Source organism: Zalophus californianus, chromosome 16 (genome assembly GCF_009762305.2).
Source record: "Zalophus californianus isolate mZalCal1 chromosome 16, mZalCal1.pri.v2, whole genome shotgun sequence".
Lineage (NCBI taxonomy): Eukaryota > Metazoa > Chordata > Mammalia > Carnivora > Otariidae > Zalophus > Zalophus californianus.
Window position 1 is genome coordinate 1,803,952 of NC_045610.1, and position 12,226 is coordinate 1,816,177.

Consider the following 12,226-nt stretch of genomic DNA (forward strand, 5'->3'; position numbering starts at 1 on the left):
CTCCAAATGGCCTTTCCAACCCACTCTAGCGGGCCCACCGGCCCCTAGGATGAGAAGTCAGAGTTGAGCCGAACACGACAGTAAAGGCAAGCACAGCAGAACCAGAAACGGGGGGGTGGGGGGTGGCCGAGAACCCCTTAACTTCTCTTTCCGGGCCTGGCTTCATTTAAAATCCCCCTCAGAGGCCAGGCCGGGCTGCCGAGCAGGAGGGAGGGGCGTGTTCGGGGCGACTTCTGGGACTCCAGGCCACCTCACCTGACCCCACAAGTGTTACGCATCTGCTGTGTCAGGCCCTCCTCCATTCTCTCAACTCTGCACACACAAAACGGGGCGGGGGGGGGAACAGGTGGCAAGTGGTGGGTCCCGAGGCTGGGGAGTGGGGACAGGCTTCATTCGGACTGAGCTCCTGTCCGGGATGGTCGCACAACAATGCGAGGGCACTTAGTGCCCCTGCTCAGCACACTTAACTGGGCTGAGATGGTAAAATGTTACGTATATGCAACTACGGTAAAGAACATTTTTTTAAAGGGAGGAGTGGGACCGTCTTCCTCTCTTCCTGCCGAAGAACAGGCCTCTTTTCTGAATCATTCAACTCTCTTCCAAACGAAATCTTCTGGATTTTTTTTTTTTTTTTTGGTAAGATTTATTTATTTAAGGGACGCCTGGGTGGCTCAGTCATTAAGTGTCTGATCGAGCCCCGCATCGGGCTCCCCGCTCGGCGGGAAGCCTGCTTCTCCCTCTCCCACTCCCCCTGCTTGTGTTCCCGCTCTCGCTGTGTCTCTCTCTGTCAAATAAATAAATAAAATCTTAAAAAAAATTTTATTTAATATATACATAGAGAGAGAGAGCAGAGCATTTGCAAGAGAGCAAGCACAGGGTTGGGGGGGGGAGAGAGGGAGAGAATCCCAAGCAGGCTTCATGCAACGTGGGGCTCAGTCTCACGACTCCGAGATCACAACCTGAGTCAGATGAAACCAAGAATCGGATGCTCAATAGACTCAGCCACCCAAGATGACCCAACCTTCTGGATTCTTGTGTACGTCTCCCGTCTTTCCTTCCTGCATCAGAGTGCTCTGCCCGGAAGCCCATCACCCCAAAATCTCTATCCATCCCGGGCAGAGGCCCCGTGAAGTTTCGTATTCCTGGCCTGGGCCCACCAATGCCAACCCACCTGCAGTCCTCAAAGACCCAGACTACCATCTTACTCCCTCTTCTCAAAACATGTCCCATGTTTCTGAATAAAGCCTGTCCTCTACCAAGACGCAGATCCAGACGGTGGGCTCCTCAAGGGCAGGAACCACATCTCACACAGGCTGTCCCCAATTCGCAAGGCAGGCCACAGATGACGCGAGCACAGACACATGGACAGTGGCCGTCCCTGTACGAGCCCACACAGCCTGCCCACCGCAGGCACGCATTCACAAAGGAAGCAAGGAGAAAACCACGCCGCTCACGGCACACGGTCTAGGATGTGAGCCACGCCGTGCCCTCTCCTCCGCACGCACCCGCCCTGCCCCCCCCCCCCCAGAGTAGGCTGACAGCACAGGCGCCGACACGCTCAGGCTGTGCAGTGAGTCAGACCTGAGTCTGACTCCGAGATCTGCCACGTCGCGGCTGTCCAACCCTAGACAAGGTCCTGGGACTCCCCACGTTCTCTGAGCCTTCAAAGGGAGGAAGTCGCCCGCTCTGAAGGGCTACCGTGAGGCCTGGCCGATTATATAAGCCCAGAACCTACCGCACAGTCATGTCTTCCTTATTGTTCTTATTCCAACCCCAAAAGCCCTTCTGTGATGAACCCACATTAAAACGGAAATGACTTGGATCAAACTGATAGAAGAGAAAAGGGGCTCCCTTGGAGTCTGAAGGACAAAGGAACGACAAGCCACGGGGCCACATGCTGCCTGCCGCCCCCAAGCCGGTGTCGTTTAACACGTGGGCCCGAGGGACCGTGTTCGGGTCAGAGGATTGTGGCGACTCCACGCCCCGGCGAGACAAGGCCAGGGGCCCACCAAGCTCTGCTCTCCTGAGGCAGGTTGAGAGGCAGCGAGACGTGGGTGGCAGCCCTGTCCCTGGGGTTCACCCACTTGTCCCCCATAGCCGCTCTACCCCCCGCCCCTCACCCACCCCCAAGCTACCCGAGGCTAGCTGTCTTCCTCCCTGTGCCGTCTGAGTCATGGTGCTCGCTCACCACACCTCTGCCTTCCAGGGGCCAACCTGAGAGTGCAAAGACCCGAGAGGAAAGACCAGTGCACTAGCCTCCTGTCCCGGACCCCGGGGGCGCACCTGCCTCTGCCTGCTGATGCTCCTGCGGTTTTCCTGAAGACTCCTTCCCGAGCCGCTCAGAATTAAAGACCAAGTACTACACGCTTCAGCCACCTTCTCACAAATGTGCCTTGAAAGAAAGAGTGGGTGGCTGATAAAGAGGGAACACGAAAATCATCTTCCTTCCAGCCTGGCTTGGAGCCTGCCCACTTTACCTTTGGAGGTGTGCGGGCAGGCACATAAAAGCTGTCAGGGCAGAGGGGTGCCGGGCGCAAAGCCCATCTTACGGCCTGCATCCCTCTGTCCACCCAGAGCTCGGGCGAGCAGGGGACTTGGCCTGGCCCGTCCCAAGCCCACACCAGGTAGCCTGGGTGGAAAAGCGATTCCTCCCTGCGCCGCCCACACTCAGGGCATTAACGTCCCCGGTGCCCCATACACACAGTGACAGCGTTTCCGGACACCCCCGGGGGAAGGGCAGCGCCGCCCCAGCCGAGAACCACCGAGTAAGGGACCCGTGCAGGGTACGCGGGGCACGCTCCGCTGCCGGCAGGTCAGATCTAGTGGGAGAGGACAGGTCGCAGCAATGCTCGGAGCCGTGTGTCCTGCTAAGCCAGTGATTACTGGGCCCGGCTACGTGCGCTGTGAGGGATCAACAGGAAGGAGGGGTCACGGCCCCTCTACCTAAGGAAGCGCTGGGACAGACAAGACCATGAAACAACATTCGATACGAGGTGGGACGTAGTCAAATGCTGAATTTCAGGGTCTGTGAGAAGGAGGAGGTGACCGGTGAGGGCGGGCACGGTCAGGAGAGGCTTCGGGAGAAAGCAGAAGTTGAGGTGGCTTGAAGAAGGTGGCCTTCTCTTCCCGCAGCCCTGCTGATCCTCAATCTGTCCCGGCAAGGCTCACTGTTCACGGAAAACTCCTCCAAACCGGTGCTTCTGGGAACAGTTCAGCAACACAAGCCCCTCCAATCCTCTCCCCAAACGGTTCCTGGTGGAGAAGGGTGCGAGGATCCCCCACTCTCCCCGAGAAGACCAGCCCAGGTCAGGCCTGCTCCCAGGGGCCTTCCTGTCCCACAGGCCAGGAGGTGGACCTGCTTCCCTGCAGCCCAGACTCAGGGTGCCGGGGGCTCCGGGTGCCGGGAGCTCAGGGGGCTGGGGTGCCGGGGGCTCCGGGTGCCGGGAGCTCAGGGGGCTGGGGTGCTGCGGGCTCTGGGGTGCTGGGAGCTCAGGGTGCCGGGAGCTCAGGGAGCTGGGGTGCCAGGGGCTCGGGGTGCCGGGGGCTCCGGGTGCCGGGAGCTCAGGGGGCTGCGGTGCCGGGGGCTCTGGGGTGCTGGGAGCTCAGGGTGCCGGGAGCTCAGGGAGCTGGGGTGCCGGGGGCTCGGGGTGCCGGGGGCTCCGGGTGCCGGGAGCTCAGGGAGCTAGGGTGCCAGGGGCTCGGGGTGCCGGGGGCTCCGGGGTGCTGGGGTGCTAGGGGATACTGGGTGCTGGGGGCTCCAGGTGCCGGGAGCTCAGGGCGCTGGGGGGCTCTCGGGTGGGCCCTGCAGACGCTCCTGCTGTGGCGACACGCACTTCCCAGCGGAGTCTGCAGTCTAACCACCTCCGCCGTCCAGGGCCTTCTGGCCTCCTCCCTCACCAGCCACTCCGCGTTTCCTAGGCGGAGCCCCCTCCTTGTCCTCCTCCATTCATCCCTCTCTGCGCACTATGGCTCCTCCCACAGGCTGTGCCACCAAGCACTCTACGGCCCACCCTCCCGACACCAAAGCTTCTCCTGGCGTCTGGCTCCCCCAAGAAGCCCAAGACTGTGGCTTCCCCAGCTCTGCTTCATTCCAAACGTGCAAAACCACGAAGAGTCCCCCTGCACACCCCACTCATCCTTTACTTGCACACAGTGTAAATTGAGACTCTCATCTATTTATAGAGAGCATCTACCTAGACATTGGGAAGAATCCCACTTCCCACAGACCACGACAGCAAGAGCCAGGCCCAGGGCCGGGTCCGCCTGTGCTTATTTCCGGGAGACTTGCCTACCTTCCAACCCCAGCCAGCACTCAGGCTCACGGCCACTGGCGACACCCCCGCCCCCCACCCCCACGCAGGTGACTGTGTGAGACGGGAATGCGAATTAGCCGGATGGTAGTAATCACTTCCCTGTGTACATCATGCCTTCGGTACACACGCCTTTATTAGAAACCTAAAATAACGTGTCTAGTGATAACCCCTGTCCCTCACACACCTGCTCCAGACAAGGAGCAACCCACTCACCCTCTGCGAGAGATGACACATGGTTCACACTGACCCCGTGCTGAGACCCTACCCCAATAAGTAAACATGAGGGTCAGTTTAGTCATACGCCCCTCGCATGTATGGTCCTTTACCCTTCAAAACAAACTCCTTTGTTCCTCCCACAGGAAGGCTCTGAAGAAATCCTTTTGGACATTAAGCCTGGAGTTCCCACCCCATCCTCCGGCCCCCGGGCGCTTGGTTGTTGACTAAACGCTCCGCCCTAAGCATGGCCCCATTCCAGGGTCTCCGGATTCCAAACCGAACGCCACCAAACCACCCGCTGGTTCTCCTCCGCCTGCTCTTTCTGTGGCAATACCAGCTCGGTTTCCAGACATGTAACCTGCTTCTCTCTCGATCGACCAACCAAATATTTCTGTCTTATAAAAAGTAAGAATGATTCTTGCTATACCTGCCCATGGCATACTAAAGTTTTCTGCCACAGTCTACCACGTTTGCAATCACATATGGAACCATATATACACACGTATATGGTTATTATCTTGTTAATGTCTCTCCCCACTCCTAGACTGCAGGAAAACCCAGGGTATCTCGTACATCAATGTGCCTTCTGTGCCTAGTTCCAGATCTTTCCACAAACAAAAGGGGAAGCCTAGCCACAGTTAGCCAAGCACGTTCTCAGGCTGTCTGGCCACCGGACTGAAATCTCCAGGGGCTCCCTGGGTCACTGGAATTCCATCTTTCCTTCTCTCCTCCATGTACCATTCCCTACCCTTAGAAAGAACAAAAAGCCTCAAGTACCTTCTCAATTAGCCTCTAGAGCAGCTTCCTGTGGATGGAAGAATCCCAGACTCTAGTCAAGGACCGGCCGGTTAGGAGAATGGCAGGAAGAACAGGAGAGGGGAGAGAATGAACGTGGCTGTGGCCAGGGCCCACGTCTGCCGTCAAGTAAGGTTTGTATCTCCCTATATTCTGGGGGCATTCAGGAAATGTTTCAAAAGGTGACTTATTAACCTGACTACTTTTCATTCTATTTCTGCAACCTAGGAAAGACGAAGGGAGTTGGGGCTGTAAAACGGATGCCTGGGGAGGAGAAAGGACTGGGCATCAGATTTCAAGATGACTGAAGACAGGACAACAGAAAATCAGTTAAATTCATGGGAATCAGGCTGAATAAAAAATTCCCAACCTTGAGGATTCCAAGATACTGAGGAGAGCAGCAACAGTTAAGAAAGGGGGAGCCTGGCCGCCGCCGCTGCTGTGACCAAGATGGCCGGGAGACCCACCGCCACCTGCCTGAAGGATGCCTGGGCCAGAGCCGGTGCTGGTAGCGTCCTTCACCGTCGGGGGCCTCACTCGAATTCTGCCCACCCTCAGCCCCTTCACCAAATACACCACCATGATCAACCAGGCCATGCCCTACAACTATCCAGTGCCCCTCTGAGATGATGGGAACATGCCCGACGTGCCCAGCCATCCCCAGGACCCCCAGGGCCCAAGCTTGGAGTGACCGAAGAACTTGTGAGCACCCCCAGTGACATGGAGGAGGCCCCTCCCCTGAGCCAATAAAATGCGAAAAGCGAAAAAAAAAAAAGAAAGGGGGAGCCTGACGGGGCGCCTGGGTGGCTCAGTTGGTTAAGTGCCCGACTCCTGGTTTTGGCTCAGGTCACGGTTATCAGGGGTTGTGGGATGGAGCCCCAATTGGGACTCCGTGTTCAGCAGGGGGTCTGCTTGAAGATTCTCTCCCTCTGCTCCCCCCACTCTCTCTAAAATAAATAAATAAACCTTAAAATAAAATAAAATAAATAAATAAACCTTAAAAAAAAAAAAAAAAGGAAAGAAAGAAAGGGGGAGTCTGAGCTTGCAAAAGCATGTCTTAGGTGGATGCACCAGAGCTGATTCCACAGCTTCGTGCAGTACCGAGCCCGACCAGTCGCCCTTCCCACAGCACCCAGAACCTGGTTCTCCAAACAGCCGCCTGCCAGTGCTGGGTGACAGACGCAAGAAGGGATGTCATCCATCACTTCGTCTGGCACAACTCTGTCCGGAGCCAGCAAGATTGGTCAGGCTGGCTGTCGGAAGGCTTCTGGAGACGCTCTCTGGCCCCAGGCCTGTTTTGTGTTTCTGGGTTGAGAGGTTACCTCCACTTTCCTCACTTAGAGACCCAGGCCCGCATACGAGCTTGTGAAGAGGGGCTGCAGGCTTCCTGCCATCTTGTCCCAAAATGACAGGGAAGGACCCTATGTATCCAAGCTGCATGAGCTGCCCCGTCTGAGGCACGCAGTCCCAAGTCGAAGAAACGGAGGCCAGGTTTGACATTAGGGTTCCACACGGCATAGTGTCCGCGGGGCTCTTGGGGCCAGCCGGCAACCTTGCTGACCTGCTGTGTCACTGTCGGAAGCTCACTTTCCCACACACCGTCCCCTCCACGTATCACTACGGGCCCCGGCAATCCGTTCTGTCCGCCAGCAGAGAGCGTGGGGGTGTCTCTCCCCTCGTGCGGGGCAAACGGCTGAACAGCTGGTTCTAGCAAACTCCTCTGTAACCGTCCTTCCATCGTTCTGCCAAAGCAGCCCTGCTCCCCGCTGCCCCCCCCCCCCCCGGCTCCCCGTCCACAGCTGGGCAGCGGGCGCATCAGAACCCACTGGCCGGACGGCGCTCGGCGGCCAGGAAACACAGGCCCAGAGCTGCCGGTTCTCCCAGCAGTGCTGGCCCCGCGGCCTCACACGGACGGGAGAGAGCGCAAGAGGCTTCTCCAAAGAACAGACACAACAACACGAAGTCATTTGGAAAGGGACATCTCTGTCTGCACGACGACCCGGCAACAAGACCCTCCTGACTGGGCGCCATGACATTACTTTGACACGGTGACACGGAGCATGGCTCCACAGTTTCAAGGACAGCGCAGCCTAAAACTTCCAGCTGATCGGACAGGAGAAAGAACCTGTTTGACTTATGAAGTGGGTGAGCCGAAACGAGTGATGCGAAAGGAAAGAGGTCAGCCTGGGGTCTGCTCCCTCCTCGTCCCGTCTGGTTGACTGAGACTTATCCTTTGTGGTAAGCCAAGAGCCACAGGTCAGAAGATTCTTCTGGAACGTCACCACGCTTGGACACAGAGAAGGTCTGAAACAAGAGGCCCACGTTTTCTCTTGGATGGTCCTAAGTTTACTTCAAGGGCATCACACTCAGACGGAGGCTTCCAGAACTCTGTTCACCACCAGACAAGGTCTCATTCCAAAATCAACTCAGAAGAGATATCCTTAATTGTGTGTCCACAGAAGAGGGGCAAGCGGACGCCTAGCAAGCATGACATTTACTGGATGCTCTCTCTGAGCAAGCTTTGTGCTGAGAGCTCTCACTTGTCACAAGACGCGTTTATTCAACAACCATTGAGCCTCTGTCATGTGCAAAACACCAATACAGACACTGGCACGCAAAAATGAGCCGAAGAGTCAAAATCCTGGCTTCCACTGACCTCGCATTCTCGTCGAGGTTGATAAAAACAAATAGATCTGTCCGCCAGTGATAAATACGATGAAGTAAAAGAACGCAGACGAAGGGAATGCTATATAAAACTCCCATAGAAATAAAGCGGGGGAAGCGGTGCTATTTCAGATGCAGCGGCGCTGGAAGGCATCTCTGACTGCCATCTGATGACAGGAGCAGCAAAGCGTCCCCATGTGCCAGCCACCAGACCAAAGACTCCCCGGGCAGGACTCGCTGAATCCACAGCCCCTCTGAGGTACCCCCACACAGAGCCGGGACGAAGGGCTCTCCGCAGAATACGGACACAGTTACACAGTGAGTGACAAAGCCGGGACTTGAACTCAGAAGTCCGCAGCCCCGCGCTACTGGGCTGGGGGAGAAATGGAGCCTCAGAGGTCAAGTGCGCCCGTGCTCACAAAGCGGGCACTACCAGCTGAAAACCAAACCTTCTCCTGAAACAAGAGGAGAAAGAACGTGGGCTGGGCAAGGCCAGCTAATAAGTGAACATGTTTGTCTCTCATGCCCCCGCGCCCAGGCCCCCAACACAAGATGCTGTAGGAGAGGGAAACAGGCTCTGCGAATTCTCCAGGCTGCCGGTTCCCACTGGAGAACAGACAGGGGCAGAACAGGAGATGAGTGAGCCACCGCTCCACAGGGCCACAGCGGCTCTGGAGGTGGAGCAGAGGGGACAGGCACTGAGAAAAGGTCAACAGCAAGGAGAAAGGGGCCCTCCCTAGCCCCGTCTCAAAGAAAGCACAGCCCTCCCTCCTGCCGGGGGGTGGGGTGAGGGGAAGGGGAGTGCTTCCTTGAGAAGCAGGAGGCAGGAAAGACAGATGCTCCGGGAGGAGGTCTGAGGCCTCTCCAGACCTCTCCAGACTGGAGGGAGAGGAGAATGAGGCAGGAGGCTAACACTGCTTCTAGCAGAGAAGTCCAGGAAGGAAATACCACAGCCAAGGTCAGAGGCTGTTTGCAGAATTGCTGGAAATCCCAGGTTGGGAAGTCCGGGTGAGAGGGGAGGTTTCAAGGAAAAGAGAGGCCCGAGCAGAGTTCCACAGGGTTTCACCCAAAGGTCACGGTTTGGACCCTCCCATTTTTTTATTGTATGTCAGCCACCACAGCCACCGGGACCTGTGACCAGGATTAATCAACAACCAAGGTGGGAAGGGAAGATGGGGGTTCATCCTAGAGCAGAGCATATCAAGGGGAGCCTGGAATTCCATCGTATTATACCCCACCAGACCTCTGCCCGCCAGCACGGGCGCGCGCGCGCGCGCACACACACACACACACAAATGAAATTCAACGCTGAGTCTCCCTCCGCAACAACCTCTTATCTCCAGCAAGCCAGGTCTCCTAACCCGACATTGCACCAAACAAATTATGACCTGAATGGCAAGAAAAACTGTGTCACCTAGAGAAACCCAATTAGCGACATGACTCTGCTCTCCTCCATTCCCCCCTCCAGGCGTATCCGGGGCACCTGTGTGGCTGACCGCCTTTTCCCACGACTGGCCGCGTTCCCTGGCTAGCTCCAAAGCCACACCGTTGACACAGGGGCCTTGGGAGAAGCCAACCCACAGCCGGGAAATGCTACTGCCCCCCACACCTTGGCCTGTGGAGGAAGCGCGAGGGACACAGCATAAACACACCACCTGGGGGGACAGTCCGCGGGACGATCACCTTGAAATCACTAAGTTGCTCCTTAAGCCGGCACTCCTTGCTGAACACAAATGCTCCCGAGAGCTCCCAAATGGGGGCGTGCACGTGCCCCAGAAGGGACAATAAATAGGTATTTCGAAGAAATTCCTGCTGTGGTGGCTTCCTCTGGTCCCCTCTCCTAATGAGCCCCTCCCCTGAGAGATCTCCATCACCTGGGGGGGCCCTCCTCCCACCCCGGCTGCTTTTGCAGCCTCCCCACGGACCACATGTTCTGGGTGAGTCCATACACATAAACATCCTTTCCGCGGCCCGTGCCAGGGCTTCGGGAGAGACCCAGCGCACCCCCTCCCCCCTGCACTGGTGTCCGCTCCAGCCCCACACCGCTGCAGAGTTGGTCATGCAATAGGCAGGGACCCTGAGACCGGAAATGCCTGGTTCTGGACTGCTGCACTTGAAACACGAGAGGAGGCAGAGGGAGAGCGGAGCCCGGGGACGAGGGCGACCGCAGGAGGCGCGGGGTGCAGAGGGGCAGGCTGAAATTCCGGCCAGGGGAGAGGTGCAATCCCGGGGTGGGCGAGGAGGGGGAGGCTGTCAAGGCAGTGGCAAAGTCAAAACCCGAGGCGCCGAGAGAGGGGAGGGGAGGGGGGAGGAGGGGGAGGAGGGGGAGGAGGGGGAGGAGGGGGAGGAGGGGGAGGAGGGGGAGGAGGGGGAGGAGGGGGAGGAGGGGGAGGAGGAGGAAGGAGACAGAAGTAAGCGCAAGGCTGGAAAGAGGCTGGGAGGGGGGCCGGGGCCAGGGAGGGGCACCGGCGGCGAGACTCTGCAGGTGGCGGGGCTGGGGCGGGGGGAGGCGGGGGTGGGGGAAGGGGGTCCGGGGCCCGCGTGCAGGCCGAGGTGGCAGGGGAGTGTGGGGGCGGGGCAACACAGGGCGGGGACCGACCTGGCTCCCGGAATCTGCAGCGCGTGCACCGAGAAGGGGAGCCGAGGGCGGGGGCCCCGCAGCGGCGGGCGCCCGGGCGAGGGGCGGGGGGCGCCGGGGCCGGCGGAGGGCCGCCCGGGCGGCACGTGAGGCGGACGGCCGGGCCGCTCCCCGGCGGCGGGGGGCAGGAACCGGGGCGAGGCTGGGGGCGGCGCGCTCACCCGCAGGGCGGACAGGTCGATGTCGTCCAGGCTGCGGGCGGGGGCTGGGTCGCCCATGGCCTCCGCGGGCAGCCGGGCCCCGGGGCCGCTCACGCTCCGGCTCGGTTATTCCGTTGCCGCCGTCGCCGCTTCTCCCCCATCGGGGGATCCCGGGGGCGGACTCCGCCGCGCCTCCCCCGGAGGACGCGGAGGGGGAGGGCCGGCGGGAGGACCGACCCACCGACTGACAGGAGCTAGCGCCCGGAGCCCGCAAACCGAGCCTCCCGACTCTCCTGCGCAGGCGCGGAGTGGCCGCGCGCCGGGAGGGTGGACGAGGGAACGTGACGCGAGCGCGCCGGGTTCCCCCTCCCCCTAGGCGCCGACACCTGCGCGCAGGCGCAGGAGACAGAGCGAGAGCGAAAGGCGCGCGCGAGGACCGAGCGACAGCGCGAGCCTGGCGAGCAGAAGTGGGCGGTGGCCGGGCGGCCGCGGAGCGCGCCCACCGGCCGGCGCGCGTGCGCACACGCGTTTCCTTCTCTTCCCTGTGTTTTGCCCTTTCTCTCCCCCATTTCCTTCTTTGCTCTCCTTTGACGCTTTTCCTTCCCTTTCCTTCCTCTTTCGTGTGCCCAGCTGCCAATCAAGCCACCCACCTCTATTTGCGGGGGAAGGGGGCGGGACCCAACCCCCCATTACTAGGGGGGTTGTTATGGTAACTCCCCACGCGAGGGCTGGGTGGCCTCTAGATAGGATGGGCTGTCCACCCACCTAATTGCCATGGCAACAGTGGAGCCGCCGAGGGAGGGGCCTCGGGGTGAGAATTTGGCTAGAGAAACCACGTGGGAGTTGGGCGGGGGCGCCGGGTGCCTCGGGAGTGCCCTTTCCCCCCTCACTGGCTGGAGTCGGGAGTGTTGAGGAGGGGACCTGAGATCGCAGGGCGGGGAATCCTCCCGCACACCTTTGTCTCTGCGCAGAGGAGCTGTTTCAACAATTATTCATTGACCGATCACTGGAGCCGCGTGTGGGGGAAGGGGTGGCAGGGGGAGGCGGAGGAGAGGTGGGCGAACCCATGTCCAACCCCTCCAGATCTTGCTTGGGTCACCTTAGGTCTAGTGTGGGCACAGCAACCCCAGCCATTAGCCTCACTGGAGGCCGGGTGAGGCCATGAAAAGAACCAGGGTCATGTTCTGCCACTGTCGTGCTGTGTGACCTTGAGCAAGTTGCTTTGCTTCTCTGGGCTTTTCTTTCCCTGTGAAATAGAGGGAGGCTGTTTGCTTCCCGAGATCACTTCCAGCAATATTGTCTCTGAAAGACCGCAACACCCGTCTTAATGCAAACATCGCTTAGGAGAGTCTGAATGAAAAGTCCTTGGAAAGGGGTTAACATCCTCGTTTCCAGACCCTTCTCTTTAGCACATTTGGATGCACGTCCCGTTTTGCTCCGCTCCCCTCCTGTTTGCCTTG

General features: G+C 59.1%; 1 protein-coding gene across 16 annotated transcripts in view; it reads right to left on the reverse strand.

The window, feature by feature from the left end:
• The window catches only part of MINK1 (misshapen like kinase 1), a 44,228-nt gene extending 33,148 nt beyond the window's left edge, over positions 1 to 11,080 (reverse strand). For 9 of the 16 annotated variants that reach the window (XM_035724605.1, XM_035724607.1, XM_035724606.1 and 6 more), the window contains exon 1: positions 10,788 to 11,080. In XM_035724605.1, the coding sequence (XP_035580498.1) occupies positions 10,788 to 10,844 (57 nt within the window). In that variant the 5' untranslated portion in view covers positions 10,845 to 11,080. The remainder of the gene's footprint in view (positions 1 to 10,787) is intronic. The other 7 variants (XM_027626426.2, XM_027626427.2, XM_027626425.2 and 4 more) reach the window with 2 other exon arrangements.
• Between the last annotated feature and the right edge of the window lie 1,146 nt (positions 11,081 to 12,226).